The 18,744-nt window shown below is 45.2% G+C and overlaps 1 protein-coding gene across 1 annotated transcript in view; it reads right to left on the minus strand.

The window, feature by feature from the left end:
• STS (steroid sulfatase) overlaps nt 1-18,744 on the minus strand; it is a 154,160-nt gene that overhangs the window by 57,274 nt on the left and 78,142 nt on the right. Inside the window, exon 7 of the mRNA XM_023739424.1 lies at nt 11,654-11,790. Within this exon, the coding sequence (XP_023595192.1) occupies nt 11,654-11,790 (137 nt within the window). The remainder of the gene's footprint in view (nt 1-11,653; nt 11,791-18,744) is intronic.

Below are 18,744 nucleotides of genomic sequence, written 5' to 3' on the forward strand. Positions count from 1 at the left end.
GTATGCCGAGCAAATAATCCTAGAAACTAGACTATATGAAGAAGAAAGCAGCATCAATATTGGAGGAAGACTTATTAACAACCTGCAATATACAGATGCTACAACTTTGTTTGCTGAAAGTAAAGAGGACTTGAAGCACTTACTGATGAAAATCAAAGACTATGGCCTTCAGTATGGATGACACCTGAACATAAAGAAAACAAAAATCCTTACAGCTAGACCAATAAGCAATGTCATGATAAATGGAGAAAATACTGAAGTTGTCAAATATTTCATTTAACTTGGATCCCCAATCAATGCCTATGGAAGCAGCAGTCAAGATATCAAACAACGTATTGCACTGGGCAAATCTGCTTCAAAAGACATCTTTAAAGTGTTTAAAAAGAAAACATGTCACTTTGAGGACTAAGTTGTGCCTGACCATAGTATTTTCAATTGCTTCATATGCATGCAAAAGCTGGACAATGATTAAGGAAGACAGAAGAAGAATCGATGCCTCTGAATTATGGTAATGGCAAAGAATATCGAATACACCATGGACTTCCAGAAGAGCAAACACATCTGTCTTGGAAGAAGTACAGCCAGAACGCTTCTCAGAAGCAAGGATGGCAAAACTATGTCTCACGTACTTTGGACATGTTATCAGGAGACCAGTCCCTGGCGAAGGACATCATGCTTGGTAAAGTACAGGGTCAGTGAAAAAGAGGAAGACCCTCAGTGAGATGGATTGACACAGTTGGCCGTGGGGTCATTATGAGTTGGAACTGACTCAGCACCTAACAACACACCAACAATATAATGTGATATAAGTAGCCCTAGGTCTCTATGGGTTGGAACTGACTCGATAGCACCTAACAACAACAAGTGGCACAGTGGTTAAGCATTCCACGGCTAACTGAAAGATGAGCAGTTGGAAAATACCTAGAGGAGCCAAGGGAGAAAAACCTGGTGATCTGCTCCAGGCTTGGAAACCCTGCAGGGCTGTTCTACGGTGTTGTATCGAGTCGCTATGAGTCGGAATGGACCCCACTGCACACAACATAATATGATATAATGTAATTTCTAAAAAAGAGTTGCTGTCCTTCACTCATCATATTAGCAATTTCTTTTTAGAAACCATAGTGCCCGTTGATGTCAAATGAGTAATGAACTGATACAGTAAATTTGTACAACCAATTTACTTTTCTTGGTATTTATCCTTTTAGCATCTGCTTTGCACGAGCTGTTTCTATATACCAGGTATTTTGTTTTCATCTTACATAGAGGGTTCACATATTTCTAACTGGTTTTCTTGTCAGTCTTTTATGTTTTTTAATATATGAAAATTTTAAATTTTACAATCAAATTTAGCAATCTTTTTCATTCTGACTTCTTCCTTTGCTTTTATGCTTAGAAAGACCTTTGCTCAACTATATACCAGATACGTATTTCCCAGTATATTTTCTTACATTCCTTTGTAGGTCAATATTCCAGGTTTAATCTGCCTGAGGCATTACTTGAAGGTATGGGGAATAACAGCAGAGCACAGTATGCAAGACAGAACCAGATGAAAATCCTATCTCCTATGTTAGCTCCATGACTTTGGGCAAGTTATGTTAGTCTTCTCAACTCTGTGTCCTTGTAAAACTGACTTCTCCGTATTAACTGTCATCATTATCACCTGTGTCTTTACCACGATTATCTTTTTCCTCATCAGATCTTCTCCTCCTGTCTCACCCTCTTTCTCTTCATATTTTTCTCCACTATCATCATCTTAGTTTGTTCACCATCATCATGTTCTTTATCTTCATCGTATCTTCAAAATCATTTTGTCCGCTATCATGTTCTTCTTTATCATCATCATCAGCCCGTGATCATCTTCATCATCATTTTCTCCATCACTATCATCTTCATCATCACCATCATCTTCATCATCATCAGCACCATGATCATCATTTTCTCCATCATTATCATCTTCATTATCACCATCATCTTCACTGTCATCATCATCAGCAGCACCATGATCATCTTCATCATCATTTTCTCCATCACTATCATCTTCATCATCACCATCATCTTAATCATCATCAGCACCATGATCATCATCTTCTCCATCATTATCATCTTCATCATCACCATCATCCTCATCATCATCAGCACCATGATCGTCTTCATCATTTTCTCCATCATCATCACCATCATCCTCATCATCATCAGCACCATGATCATCTTCATCATTTTCTCCATCACTATCATCTTCATCATCACCATCATCTTCATCATCATCAGCACCATGATCATCATTTTCTCCATCACTATCATCTTCATCATCACCATCATATTCATCATCATCAGCACCATGATCATCATCATTTTCTCCATCATTATCATCTTCATCATCACCATCATCTTCATCAGCAGCAGCACCATGATCATTTTCTCCATCATCGTCTTCATCATCACCATCATCTTCATCATCATCAGCACCATGATCATCATCATTTTCTCCATCACTATCATCTTCATCATCACCATCATCCTCATCATCAGCACCATGATCATCTTCATCATTTTCTCCACCATTATCATCTTCATCATCATCAGCACCAAGCTCATCATCATTTTCTCCATCATTATCATCTTCATCATCACCACCATCTTCATCAGCAGCAGCAGCAGCACCATGATCATCTTCATCATCATTTTCTCCATCATTATCACCTTCATCCTCACCATCATCCTCACCATCGCTGTATCTATTAAGTGCGTGCAAAACACTTAACAAAATGCCAGGCGCTAGAGAGTTAACTTTTCTCTCTCCCCGAAAAGTTAATGATCCTCTTGCCAATTAGTAGGCAATCTATTCTTAGCCCTCTGCTTTGAAATGCCACCTTTAAATTCACGTGAGTCTCTGCTTCTGGGGTTCCTGTTCTCTTCCATCATTCTGTCTAATCTGGAGCCAAGTGCCACATGGCCTTCTGTATTTATTGTTATTGAAGCTCTAAGGCACACGCTTTAAAAAAAAAAAAAAAGGCAAGCCGAAACCACACTGAGGAATTGACACCACATCCAGCCTTTACTCCAGCAGCAAGCCCAGAGACTGGGCATATGCTTGCTCTTCCTCAGAAGCTTCCGAGTTTGATGACAAAGTGCTTCCATGTCCCATTTCCCATGGACCCAAAGTGTATCCCTAGCATATCCACCATGAGAAGTGACAAAGAGTTGCGCTATCAGCATTTACCTCTCAATCCTGCCGCCATGTCACTGAGCTAAGAGGTGGAGCTGTGCTCACAGAGATGGAAGTCAGAATGCTTGAGTGCACAGACACCACATCCCTGCCTCCCCTAAACCTGATCAAAACCTGTTACTCTGTACTGGGGAAGCCAGCACAACCTGTACAAAGAAAGGTCATGGAAGCTCCATACACACTTCCAGACTCCCTGAGGGACTAAATTGCTGGGCGGAGGGCTGTGAGAACCATGGTCTTGGGGAACATCTAACTCAATTGGCATAATACAGTTTATAAAGACAATGTTCTACATTCTACCTTGGTGACTACTGTCTGGGGTCTTAAAAGCCTGTGAGCGGCCATCTAAGATACTCCACTGGTCTCAACCCTTCGGGAGCAAGGGAGAATGAAGAGAACAGGATACAAGGAAAAGATTAGTCCAAAGGACTAACGGCCCACAGCTACCACAGTCTCCACCAGACTGAGACCAGTACAGCTCGATGGTGCCCAGCTACCACCATTGACTGCTCTGACCGGGATCACAATCGAGGGTTCTGGACAGAGTTGAAGAAGGATGTAGAACAAATTCTAAAAAACAAAAAAAGACCAGACTTACTGGCCCGACAAAGACTGGAGAAACCGAAGAGTATGGCCCCTGGATACCCTTTTAGCTGAGTAATGAAGTCACTCCCAAGGTTCACCCTTCCGCTAAAGATTAGACAGCCCCATAAAACAAAATGAGACTAATGGGGCACAACAGTCCAGAGAAAAGGACTAGAAGGGGGGGTGGGGGGGGGGACAGGAAAGCTGGTAATAGGGAACTCAAGGTCAAGAAAAGACAGTGTTGACACGTTGTGGGGTTGTCAACCATTGTCATAAAACAATGTGTGTACTGTTTCATGAGAAACTATTTGTTCTGTAAACCTTCATCTAAAGTACAATTAAAAAAAAACAAAAAAACCTGTTACTTTGGCTGGTGACCCACCACTGAAATAATTCTCAAGCCTCAATCTCAAGTGTTTGTTGGATAAAACCAGAGGCTCGGTTAATGTACCTGTGCTTCACAATGGCTCCATATTCCTCCCTGTAAAGTAAACCATCAGCCACCCTCTCTTGCTGCCTAGCCAGCAGAGCGAATGAACCAATCAGCCAGCACAGGACAGCCAAGTCTGGCATGCTTGGGGTGTGCCCCGCCACAGTGAAGGCACCAGCCGAACAGCCTGGATCCTCAGTTCCTGGTCTCTGCTTTCCCTTCCTAGTGCTGCTGTGACAGAAATACCACATGTGGGTGGCTTTAAAGAACAGAAATGTATTTTCTCACGGTTCTGGAGGCTAAAAGTCCCAATCAGGGTCTTGGCCTTGTTGACTCCTTCCTTGGTGGTAGCACTGGGTGTTCCTTGTTTCCTTGGCTTATAGACAATCCTCACATGGTGTCTGTCTTACCCTGTATGTGTCTCTGTGTCTAATCTGTTATTTTTACAATTCAGAAGTGATTAGGTTTAGGACCCATCCTACACTGGTATGACCTCAACTGACGGACTGACTATGCTGCATTAAAATGCATTATGGAACGTGATTACAACACATTAGATTAGATTACATCCACAGGTATAGAAGTTAGAATTCCAACACATATTTTGGGGGACACAGTTCAATCCAGAACAGTCTCTTCCTCAACACCAGGAACTGGACTTCCAGTTCTTCCTTCATCATCCTATAGGTATGCCATGGACCTGTGAACACCCAGAAACCACCCACCTCTGGAATGTAAACATTTGCCTCTCCCAGCCTGGAACTCCTTCTCTCCTATTTCATTTGGCCATCTCTAGCCAGAAGCTCCATTCTTTCCTCATGCCCCTCCCATAGTCTGCCACTTCAGTCATTGTCTGGCTAATCCCTTGTCTTAAGATAGATGGATAAATAGATAGACAGATAAAGATAGGGAGATAGAGATGGATGGATGGATGGACAGACATAGACAGACAGATAGATAGAGACATAGGTGGATGGATGGATGCATGGAGAGATGGATGGATGGCTAGCTAGCTAGAGAGATAGAAAGGCAGAGAGAGAGATACACAGATATGTAGATCCCTGAGTGGCACAAATGGTTTGCTCTCAGCTATAACAGAAAGGCTGGGGGGTTGTCAGGAGTTGGAATGGACTTGACAGCAGTGAGTTATACATATCTATCTATCTACCTATATACATACATATATATGTATCTATGCATAAAAAGGAAACCCTGGTGGCGTAGTGGTTAAGAGCTACAGCTGCTAACCAAAAAGGTCGGCAGTTTGAATCCACCAGGCGCTCCTTGGAAACTGTATGGGGCAGCTCTACTCTGCCCTATAGGGTCGCTATGAGTCGGAATTGACTTGACAGCAGTGGATTTGGATTGGTGGTTTTATGTATTTAAAAAAAAAAAAATTGCTGTTGTTGTCAAGCCGATTCCAAATCATAGCGACCCTACAGGACAGAGTAGAACTGCCCCAGAGGGTTACCAAGGAGTGGCTGGTGGATTCGAACTGCTGATCTTTTGGTTAGCAGCTAAGCTCTTAACCACTGGGCAACCAGGGCTCCCATTTATATGTACATGTGTGTATATATATATATGCGTATATAGTTGTTGTTGTTAGCTGCCATTGAGTCCTTTGCGATTCATGGCAACCCCCTGTATAGAGTAGAACCAATCCACAGGGTTTTCAAGGCTGTGACTTTTTGGAAGCAGATTGCCAGGCCTGTCCTCCAAGGTGCCTCTGGGTGGGTTCCAAATGCCAGCCTTTCAGCTAGTAGTCGAATGCTTAACTGTTTCTATCCCCCAGGGGTGTATATACATATATAGATATAGATACACATGGGTGTGGGGAGGAAGGAGCGATTTACTTCAAGGGATTGGCTCACGGGATCGTGAAGGGCTAGCAAGTCCAAAATCCATAGGTCAGGCAGCAGGCTAGAGACTTCTGCAAGCTTGCATCCCAAGATCGATATAGTTCAGGTGATGGGAAGAGTTCAGGGTAGAGACAGAGAGAGTTCTGCCAAAATAGCTACTTACAATCTGCAGGGAGAACGCACCCTTTCAACTGACTGAGTGACTGCATTCCATTAGATTATATTATGGAAAGTAATTACATTACATTACATTGGATTACATTATGGAACAGTAACTAGTCTAGCAATTGGCCAAACCACTGGGAACCAAAACCTAGCCAAGTTGACACATAAAATTAACCATTACATGGCCCAAACTCTGCTACCCTGTTGAATTTTGTGACACTCCCGTCAAGCCCCAACCTCAATCAATTCAGTGACCCTCCTCTCTGTTTTTGCATTGGGCTGCCAAGTACATAATTCCACATACTGATGCCTACACCCAACTCCTGGTCTCCGAGCAGAGATGAACACAGACACTTCCCTTGGCCCAGTTTCCTCCATTCTTGAAAGGAATATCTAGCTTTAGAACTCCCAACTCTTCACATACTGCTCACTCCTCAATCCACTGCAATCCTACAGTTTATAGTTGTTAACAGTGACCAAGGTCTGCCTGACCCAAGCCATGGTATTTTCAATCTCCTCATACGCAAGCGAAAGCTGGACAATGAATAAGGAAGAAGGAAGAAGAATTCACGCATTCAAATTGTGGTGTTGGTGAAGAATACTGAATACACCAGGGATGCCAGAAGAATGAACCAATCTGTCTTGGAGGAAGAACAGCCAGAATGTTCCTTAGAAACGAGGATGATTTATATAATTTGAGGCTCTCCCGACTCCCACTCCAAGCATCCGTGTCCCACTGTTGGAAATCACTAAATTAGAGCAGTTCAAGCCTATAATAGACCCAAGATAAACTTCTCCTTGGAAGTGAAGATGGTGAGACTTTGTCTCACTTACTTTGGACATGTTATCAGGAGAGACCAGTTCCTGGAGAAGGATATCGTGCTTGGTAAAGTAGAGGGTCATCGAAAAAGAGGAAGACCCTCAACGAGATGGACTGACATGGTGGTTTCAACAATGGGCTCAAACATACCAACGATCATGAAGATGGACAGGACCGGGCAGTGTTTCATTCTATTATACACAGGGTTGCTATGAGTCAGAGCTGACTCAATGGCAACTAACAAGAGTTGTTAAATCCGCTTGTGCCTTTGAGTCCTTCCCTCCCCATTCATTACCTGACAATTTTGAAACACTGATCCTCCTTCTTCGCAATGCTCTTCATCCTTGAACTCCATGACCCTACTTCTCTTAGCCTTTATTCTCTGCCTCTGGCTGCTCTTATGACGTCTTTGGAAGTCCTTCCTTTTCCGCCCTTCCTCTGAACATCCCACCTGGCCTCCCACGCTCAGTATGCACCAGAAGTCAGCAGCTTATTTTCACTTTTCAGAGAAGGTCCCATTTATCAAAAATAGGAATGCTTGAAAATTCAAGATAGGAAATTGATATTTGAATCCCAAGGGAAAGATACAGCCTTATGATTTAAACTGCATTCGGTATGGAACAAAAGGATGTCAGAGAAAACGGGCCTGGCTTTTTCACAGCTCACGCTGTCAGTGTTGGAGAAGGAGCAGCACAAACGCTGAATTCTCAGCTTTTATCCCGGAGGTAGATGAAGATAAATTGTGGGTCACAAGTTGCTCAACTGCCTAAAACATTCTTGCAAGGTAATCTTACCTGCTCCTATTATTGGGCCATTGTCTACACAGGTAAGAGAAAAGCACCTTAGCCTCATTCCTCACTGTGTTCCTAGCACCGCAGCTTGGCTTATGTTATGCTAGCTGCTTTCCTAGTCCTGGAGATAATACATTTTTAAATGAGCAATTCAACAGGAGCTTAGCCAGTCAGGAAAACCCTATTAGAATTACATTGCATACTTGACGTTTGTTGTTGTTATTGGGTGCCGTCGAGTGGATTTCATCCCATAGCGACCCAACAGGACACAGTAGAACTGGCCCATAGGGTTTCCAAGGCTGTAATCTTTACAGGAGCAGATCGCCAGGTCTTTTCTTCTGTGGAGCCACTGGGTGGGTTCAAACCTCCAACCTTGTGTTTAGCAGCCGAGTGCTTAACCGTTGTGCCACCAGGTCTATTTGAGTGGCTTATATCTAAAGAGCCCCATTTTTCAAACTTTTCTTGAGGTTCATGTCACTATCCCGATTCTTGGTCATGAAATCCTCCAATTCATTCTCCATCCCCCAAGAAGGGTTTCACCTGTGGCTGTTACTACTTTGTTCATGTTGGAATGGAAAGGAGGAATTCATTCTGTAGCATCTCCCAGCTCAGCCTTCGTAAAACCCCCAGCCCCTTATTTTTCCTCCTGGTTCTCCAGTCCATGCTTGCACCCACAGAAGAAGCACTGCCCAGCACTCCTCAGGAAAACCAGTCGTCACGGAGGAGGCCATCCTGACTCATGGCGTCCCCCCGTGTGTGTCAGAGTAGAACTGTGCTCCATGGGCTCTCAGTGGCTGACTTTTCAGAAGTAAATCACCAGGCCTTTCTTTCGAGGTGCTTCCGAGTACAACACCCAGTTTGCAACACTCAGGGACTCCAACCAGCACCCCTGGGTGGGGAAGAGAGGAGAAACTGAGGACAGCCTGGTCAGATACCGCCAATAGGGGGCGCCATGTTACGCAGCCCAAGCAGCTGGAAGCCAAGCTCCCAGGAGGAAATCTGTAACCCCCGGTACGATGTCTGCTCTGTCTTCCGCCTAAAGAGAAAGGCTCACATTTTTGGTTCAGAAGAAAGAATCCCAACTGGTCTCAACCCTTTGCTGTCGCAGGAATGATTATTTTATAACGCGAAGGTTTTCCAGAGCATGGTTTCAGTACGTTTGACATTCACCTTATTGTTCTCGGCTTGCACTTCTCGCCGTAAGACACAGAACTTGCAGGTCTAATTCCCAAGCTGGAGCTGATTTATGATTCCTTCATGCAGTTCTATTAATGGCACAAGGCTCCCAATAAACGCTTATTGCATGCAAATGCCACCAAATAAACTGTCGCCAGGATGGTTGCTGCGATGGTGCTGGGTCAGATAAGAAAGCCAGAAAACCGCTGGTGGTAACCACCTCCGCCCCTTCCCACCTGCCTGCTCTACGCCTCCGCATTAACAGGTCTCTGATAAACGACCTTCCATTTCCAAAGAAAGAGACACAGCCACAGTGACACATGCAAAATAATAATAATAACTTGGTGCACATTTGAAAACAATGTGATTTTAAGCCTTTGTTCCTCCCCGACACTCCACCGCTTCACGATGAACTGGGGCTGGAAATCAGATTTTGAAATGGCACTGCAGTGGCCCAAAGGATACCACTGTGCATGTGACAGGTGCCATGAAATGCCCCTTGGTTATATTCACCCACGCCGTCCCCTTCCAACTGCCCGAGTCGTTTATCTGCACCTTGCTTGAGCCACGCCTCACTTTCAGCTCGCTGTTATTAAAAGGTCTTGTGGAAAACTCTTAAATGCTCGAGTAACCCGTAACCCAGGTTCTCATCGTCATCCGTTATCGCTGCTATAGCTGCCGCGGCTCCGGCTCTGACTCACTGTGACCCCACACACAACAGAAGCAAACATTGCCCGGTCGTGTGCTGTCTTCATGATTGTTGGGATGTTTGAGATTATTGCTACAGCCACCGTGTATTTTGAATGCCTTCCCACCTAGGGGGCTCATCTTCCAGCTCTGTATCAGACAACATTCTGATGCGATCCATAGGGTTTTCATTGGCTAATTTTCAGAAGTAGATTGCCAGGCCTTTCTTCCTAGTCTATTAGTCTAGAGGCTCTGCTGAAACCTGTCCACCACGGGTGATCCTGCTGGTGTTTGAAATACCAGTGGCATAGCTTCCAGCATCACAGCAACATGCAAGCCACTGCCGTACAACAGACAGACAGACAGATGGGTGGTGGCTTATCATCACTGCATCCCCCGAAACAGTTAGGTACAGGGTCAGCGTGCAATGCTGTCATTAATGAATGAACTAGCTCTTGCGCTGTGAGGTGCCGCTTACCCTCCCCCGCTGTGAGCCAGCCATCGTCACCACGCGGAAACCAGGGGAATGAGATAGCGGGGTCTCCAGGCTCTGGCCGGGACGCCTGCCTTGGAATTCCTGCTCAGCCCCGATCAATTCTGTAACCGGAGGGGAAGTACTTAGCCTTCTCCAAGCCTCACCTTCCTCACCGTTAGAATGGGATTGATGATCATGGTTCCTGCTGCCTGAATTACTGCTCCTGAAGTCTAGGACCAGGCACGCGGCGGGCACTCAACAGGAAGCAACTGTAATTATTCAAGTCGGCCGACCACCCCTCCAATTGCACAGCGGCATCACAGTTCCAGGGTTTAACCCACCCCTGAGTGGTTGAACTGAAAGACTGCTTTCTTCACCCTAAAAACCCTATGGAGCACAGTTCTACTCTGTAACACATGGGGTCACCATGAGCTGGAACCAACCTGATGGCAACGGGTTTGGTTTTCGGGTTTTTACATTTCAGAATTAATCTCTGCTAGGTTAACTTTTTGTTTTTAATATTTTGTGACTATAAGGGATAATCTGGGACATAGGAAGAAATCTATAGACACTCAGATTAAAGGAATGAAAACAAAGAACCCCTCCATGAGATGGATTGACACAGTAGCTGCCACATCAATGGACTCAAACATACGGAGGACTGTAAAGATGGTGCGGGGCTGGGCGACATTTTGTTCTGTTGTGTATGGAGTTGCCATGAGTCAGAGCTGACTCGACGGCAACAATAACGTATTAAAATATTAACTTAAAGAAACTCTGCACGTTGGTTTGTCCTATGTTTTGACCTGCTATTAGGTGCTTTTGGAATTTTTCTTTTTATCAATGTCTCTGAAGATTTCGGAACCATTTCCAAACCGATAAAACGACACCCAGAGTACTCCCTAGAAGCAAATATGGTGAGACTTCGTCTTGCTGACTTTGGACACGTCATCAGGAAAGCCCAGGCGCTGGAGAAGGACACCATGTTGGGTTGAGGGTCAGTGACAGCGAAGGGAAACCCTCCAGGAGATGAACTGGCACAATGACCTCAACCATGGACTCGGACATAGCGACCATCACGAAGATGGCACAGGAGCGGGCAACGCTTCCTTCTGTTGTGTGTGAGGTAGCCGTGAGTCGGAGCTGACTCAGAGGAGCAGTGAGGGAGGGCACAGGGGGACACTTGACCCTGGCTGCAAGAACAAGGGGGCACCAGATGAGGCGCGGAATGACGTTCCGAGGGGCCACAAATATGAAAGGCGCCCCACTGAGGTAGCCAGACAAGAAGGGAGAGGCATTTCTGCTGACGCATCTCCGCCATCAACGCCTATTCATCTACACCCATGAGCTGACTTGTCAACAACGACCAACAACAATGAGGATCAGAGGACAACGCCACTCAGCCACTGTCCAGACACACACTCTTCACACATACGCACCGACACTCCAGTCCATCTCCTCGGCGGCGTCCCCGTAGGCGCCATGCTGACTCTTGCCGGTGAAGTCCTTGGAGGAGAAGAGGGCCGTGTGCACATGCAGGTAGGACAGGACAAGCAGGAAGGATGTCTCGGCATTCCTGCAAACAGAGGCCACGGGCAGTGTGAGCACATGAGCTACCCTGCTGATCAGGAGCCGTCTGCTCCCGTGCGACGCCACTCAGCAATTCCAAAAAGACCACAAAACCATACTCAACATTTTAGATTTTGTTCACAGGATGGCAGATCTCCACAGTGGCCCTCTGAAGCAGCTTACTGCTACCCTCTGAGAATCAGCAGATGGAAGGACTACATCACTGCAACGTGCTTAGACGTCACAACCAAAACCAAACCATCACCGTGGAGTTGATTCTGATTCATAGCGACCTTGTAGGACAGAGTAGAACTGCCCCAGAGAGATTCCAAGGCTGTAAATCTCCGCGGAAGCAGACTGCCACATCTTTCTCCTGCAGAGTCGCTGGTGGTTTTAAACTGCCAACCTCTCGGTTAGCAGTCGAGTGCCTTAAGCACTTCACCACCCGGGCTCCTGAGATGACACAAGGCAGGCAGAAATATATGGGAAATCGTTTGCTTTTCTGGATTCTATTCTTCCCTCTATACAGTGATTGCTGTGAAGTTAAGCACCTTCCAAATAGTGTTCTAGTATCTCTGGTATTCTCTTTGGAAAAAAAATTATACAGGTACAGATACGTGTATATACATATGTGTATATATATACAACCACGACTATATAAATACAGGGTCACTATGAACAGGAATCAACTCTATGGCAACAGGTTTTAGTATATGTCCATATCTACATAAACACCCATATTCATTACCGTATCCATATCTGTATCCAAATCCATGACTACACCTGTATCCATCAGGAGTCCTGGTGGTGCAGTAGTTAAGCACTCAGCTGCTAATGGAAAGGTTGGTGATTTGAACTTGCCTGCTATGCCATAAAAGGAAGATGTGGCAGTCTGCTTCCATAAAGATTACAACCTAGGAAACCCTACCTGGAAGTTCTACTCTGTCCTATAGGGTTGCTAAGAGTCAGAATCAATTCGACAGCAACTGGTATCTCTATCTCTAGCCCTCTACCTATCCATCTGTCTGTCTATCTCTTTATCCATCCATCTATCCGTCTATCTACCCACCTACCTATTGTTGGTTGCCTTCAAGTTGATTCCCACTCTTAGTGACCCCATATGTGCAGAGTAGAACTGCTCCATGGGGTTGTCAAGGCTATGACCATTGAGAAGCAGATCACCAGGCGTGTCTTCATGGTGCCTCTGGGTGGGTTTGAAGCACCAACCCTCCACTTAGTAGTTGAGCACTTAACCATTTGTGCGCCAGGGAGCTATCTATACTATCCTCTATTAAAGACAGTATGTTCAGTTGCCAATTCTTATATCAGCCCATTTTCAACACTAATTCTCCTTTGCGTTCCCCGGTAACACTCATTTTCCAGTATATACAAATCTTCCAGAATAACCACTAAATTACCAACACTGAAATTTCATTTCAGAAATGAAATGGATTATGGCCCAAACCCGCATATTTTCGTCTAGAGAAATGAATGCTACTGTAAGAGTATTCTGTAATTAAGAGCAAACCTAAACCTACGTAGCTGTCATTGGTGAAAACACACACACACCTGCTAGAACGTTCTAAGTCGCCCCTGTCAACATTTGGCCCTTGCTACAGCACCGTAAGCGTGCTTACTGCAGGAAGGCCTGAGGTTTCACCCCCAAGTCGGCTGATGGGGTCAGGGAGTCACACCACATATTCTGTACGTCACAGCGACCTCTGAGACATACACGTTCTACTGTGTTCCGGTTATACATGATAGGCTCAGCCTTTAACCTTTCTCCTTGGAAACCAAAACCAAATCCCGTGGCCGCCGAGTTGATTCCAAGTCATGGCGACCCCCCTGTGTTACAAAGCAGAACCGAGCTCTAAGGAGTTTTTTTGGCTGTCACCTTAATGGAAGCAGATGGCCAGGCCTTTCTTTCGTGGCACCGCTGGGTGCGTTCCAACCACCAACCTTTAAGTTAGCAGTGGAGTACAAACTGTTTGCACCACCCAGAGACCTCTTGTCCAGGAAAACACCATCAATTCCTTTCACGCTACGAGGGAACGGCAAGTGAGCAGCTTCCTGAGGGTATGGGGGCTCAAGGAGCGCGCCTGTCTCTGGGGGCAGTGGGCGCAGCTCTCAGCAGCACGGGGAACTGGCCCACCTCTGGGGGCAGTGGGTGTGTAGCTCCCTGGAGACCTTGCAAGAAGCCACTGCTTAGAGAAGCCCCGCCTTAACAGTGGCCTTGGCTGCACTGCCACAGCCCACACCTTGCCCCAACCCTGGTTCTAGCTCTTCCTTTCACTCCAGGATGGATTCCTTAAATCTCTCAGCCTCACGCTCATCTTCCCAAAGTGAAGAGCTCCAAATCGGCACTTTCCTGATGCCAATTTGCGCACACACACCCTGAGTGCTCCGCACACCAGACGTGCTAATTTGTCCCTGAGCACGGCTAGCACACACACAGCTCAATGCCGCGCACACAATAAGCCTTCTCTGCCCACGACCTTCTTCCTAAAGTCCCTCAAAAGCCACCTTAAAGACTATCTCCTCTGAGGGGCTTTGCCCCCTCTTGCTGGGGCTTGAGTGCCATGGGATACCTGTCACCAACTGAATACCCAGCCCCCTAGGATAGCATCTAAGAGAGAGCCCCTGGCTGGGGCAGATGGTTAACACATTCGGCCGCTAACCGAAAGGTTGGTGGTTCAAGTCCACACAGAGGCACATCGAAAAAAAGGCCTGGCAATCTAATTCCCCAAATCAGCCACTGAAAACCCTATGGAGCACTGCTCTACTCTGCCTGACTTGGGGTCACGATGAGTTGGAATCCACTCAACCACAACCAGTTTTGAGTGGTCGGACAGCATTGGGCCCTTAGACAGTTCTTCATAAGATTACCAATTAAACCAGTGAAGGAGCAAATGAATGTGTGAATGAAATCCAAGCGTTCGCTTCACCTCACCGCACAAGAAGAGTCTCTACCTTGCCCACTACATTATAAGTGGGGGCAGGTTGTTTAGAGTGTCATGTGGCTGCCCTAACAAATTCCCACACACAGGGCAGCTTAACACTACAGAAATCTATTCTCTCACAGTTCTGGAGGCCATAAATTCAAATTCAAGGTGTTGACACCATCATGCTCTCTCTGAAGGCTCTAAAGTAGGATCCTTCCTTGATTCTCCGCAGTTTCTGGGGGTCGCCAGCAATCCTTGGCTTGTAGACGTATCACTCCAACCTCTACCTCCGTCTTCACGTGGTCGTCTTCCCTGGACATCTGTCACTTTGTCTTTAAATGTGTTCCCCCTCTGTGCGTGCCTCTGGGTTCTTTCTTCCCTTCTTGTAAACACTCTGCTCATTGGATCAGGGCCCCCCCACCCCCACTCCATTATGACCTCATCTTAACTTGATTACATCCACAAAGACCTTCTTTCCTAATAAGGTCATATTCAGAGATATTGGGCGTAAGGACTTCAAAGTATCTTTTGGGGAACACAAGACAGCCCACAACACACATCTTTTACATCTTTCCATCTTTCTGTTCCTGGCACTTGGCACAGTGATTGGCAGGTAGCATGGGATCAATACACGTCTGTGATTGGATGGAATCTCCCATCACTTCTCTCAGCAACTCTACCCAGCAGTGGAGCACACCGAAAGGATTCATCAAGGCAACATGGTTTGTGTAAAAGTTGCTCTAGAGTTGTTGTTGTCGGGTGCCATCAAGTTGAATCCGAATCATAGCGACCTCATGTGACAGAGTAGAACTGCCCCATAGGGTTTTCTAGGCGACCACAGGCTGGAGAAGAGCAAAGATTGTGAGGATGGCGCAGGACTGGGCAGTGTTTCATTCTGTTGTATGTAGGTCGCTGTGAGTCGAAAATGACTCACTGGCACCTAACGAAAACAATAATCTTTGCAGGAGCTGATTGCCAGGTCTTTCTCCCGTGGAGCTGCTGGATGGGTTCAAACTGCTAATCTTTCAGTTAGCAGCCAAGTGCTTAACCATTGCACCACCAGGGCTCCTTCTACTCTAGAGAAGGTACTATTAACTGTATATAACCAACTCCTGATCTCAGTTCTGGTCATTTTGAAGGGGTTATCCCCTAAGCTAACATCTTTGCCAGCCACTAGCACTTTTAAATAAATAATATATTTAGTTAAATCAATTTTACTTTTAGGATATGTTTTAATACCCTAACTCCTCATGATAACTGAAAACATCTCAAAATTAGGTGAAAAAGGAGTGGTGTAGTGTATCAACATAAAGAAAACAAAAATCCTCACAACTGGACCAATAAGTAACATCATGATAAGTGGAGAAAAGATTGAAATGGTCAAAGGATTCATTTTACTTGGATCCACAATCAACACCCATGGAAGCAGCAGTCATCAAAAAATCAGAAAGAAAAAAAATCAGCAGAAATCAAAAGACGCATTGTACTGGGCAAATCTACTGCAAAAGACCTCTTTAAAGTGTTGAACAGCAAAGATGTCATTCTGAGGACTAAGGTGAGCCTGACCCAAGCCATGGTATTTTCAATCACGTCATATGCATGTGAAAGCTGGACAATGAATAAGGAAGACCAAAGAAGAATTGATGCCTTTGAATTATGATGTTGACGAAGAATGTTGAATACACCATGGACTGCCAGAAGAATTAACAAATCTGTCTTGGAAGAAGTACAGCTAGAATACTCCTTAGAAGCAAGGATGGCGAGACTTTGTCTCACGTACTTTGGACATGTTATTACGAGGGATCAATCCCTGGAGAAGGACGTCATACTTGGTAAAATAGAGGGTCAGTGAAAAAGAGGAAGACCTTCAATGAAATGGGTTGACACAGTGATTCCAACAATGGGCTAAAGGATAACAACAATTGTGAGGATGGCGCAGGACCAGGCAGTGCTTCATTCTGTTGTACATAGGGTCGCTATGAATCAGAACCAACTTGACAGCTTCTAACAACAACAACAATATTGCAACTCTAATAACTCTACCTCAAATAAATAAATGGCTGTATACTTTTTCTAAATGCATTTGTAATTCCTAATGCTGCTGTATCTTGAGTTCCTTTTGCCCATACAGCTCCTTCTGGGGCAGCTCCTCAGATCTCTTGGAGATAACATTTCTCTTTTAAGGTCAACTCTTGCATTTATTAGCCCCTAGTCCTTAGGGAAAAAAAGGACAAAACGTCGCACTTGGGAGTGACAGCTGAGCCAGGCACGTCCTGTTCTCTGCAAATAGGCAGATCAAAGCCAGCAAGTCATTGTTCATCATGTGTGCAGTGCTTTACAGTTCCAGCACTTGGTGATACATTACATCGCCATTTTTTTTCTTTTTACAAGAGTATAAAATAAAATGTTGTTATAATTACACAACTAAGGAGCCCTGGTGGTGCAACAGTTAGGCGCTTAGCTGCTAACCAAAAGGTTGGCAGTTCGAACTCACCCAGCGGCTCCCTTTGAGAAAGACTTGATCTTCTCTGTAAAGATTACAGAGTAGGAAACCCTAGGAAGCAGTTCTATTCTGTCATATAGGGTTGTTATGAGCCAGAATCAACTCAGTGGCACCCAACAACAACAACATGGTTTCTCACCATTATTTTCTCTCTCAAGCCTTCTAAAGAAATCCCATAATGTTACATAGCATAGTGGGTTGAATTATGTCCCCCCAGAAGATAATGTTCAAGTCCTAATCCCCAGTACTTGTGAATGTGACCTTATTTGGAAATAGGGTCTTTGCGAACGCACCCAAGTTAAGATGAGGTCATACTGGAGTAGCTGATCTGCTCTGGTAAAGATGACAGCCTGGGAAACCCTATGGGGGCAGTTCTACTCTGTCACATGGGGTCGCTGTGAGTCGAACATCCACTTGATGGCACCCAACAACAAGACAGCAAAAAAAGGTTGTAAGCAGCTTGTCCTAACTCTCACAATAATTGGAACTTGTAAGGTGCCATCAAGTTGGTTTCGACTCATAGCGACCCTATAGGACACAGTAGAACTGCCCCATGGAGTTTCCAAGGAGCGGCTGGTGGATTCAAACTCTCGACCTTTCGGTTAGCAGCCAAGCTCCTAACGGCTGCACCACCAGGGCTCTGACTGGAACTAGAAGACATGAGATTGGAATGCAGAATGTCTGATCGGTAACTCTCATCATTTCTCAGAAGGAACAGAAGGGATGTTGATGTTCAGATGTAAGCATGGGCGTTATTATCCTTGCTCATGATTTACAAGAAAGAACATTCACGGAGGCATCCCGTCGGGCTCGTCCAAGGAGAGATGCTCTGAAGAAGCCTGGTGGAGCCAGAACTAAGCCATGCTATGCCAGGGACTCTGGCCATACGGAGCAGCCTGCTAAGTCTCCCTCCTAGTCCTTCTGGGGGAACTTTATTCACACCTCGCCAGACCGCACTTCCAGCTCCTTCTCAAGATGCATAGCGTGCTCCTTAAAACTGGCTTAGATGCCTCAAAACAAACTTTAAATGGACTCTTTATGCTTGTTCCTAAATAGACACATTATGCATGGGGACAATTCCACTGCATTTCTTTCTCATCTGTTCTCCCATTTATTTTTAGATTTAAAGTTAAGAAAAAACAGAAGGATGCTTAAAAAGTCAATCTTCTGAGCACAATATATGGTCATAGTTGGAGGTGCTGCATACTACCGGCAGAATTTTCTAAGAGCAAACAGCCATGCTGTTGGGTTCCAGTCTGGCTTCAACTGGGGTCACCATATTTGGGTGGCAGCCCTCTTGCCCAAGAAAATAAACATACTGTTTTAATAAAAAAAGACAAAGAAGAAAGAGGATGTAGCCAACATTCTGGGCAGAACCACAAGATGGGGGCATGCATTTAAGAAGTGGGAGATGAGGATGGTAAAGATGGCACAACAAACAAATAAGCGAGCCCAAGATAAATGTTGGGAGCCCCTGGGTAGCACAAACAGTTAAGCACTCAATTTACTAGCTGGA

The sequence above is a fragment of the Trichechus manatus genome, unplaced genomic scaffold (genome assembly GCF_000243295.1).
Source record: "Trichechus manatus latirostris isolate Lorelei unplaced genomic scaffold, TriManLat1.0 scaffold00134, whole genome shotgun sequence".
In the NCBI taxonomy this organism is placed as follows: Eukaryota; Metazoa; Chordata; class Mammalia; order Sirenia; family Trichechidae; genus Trichechus; species Trichechus manatus.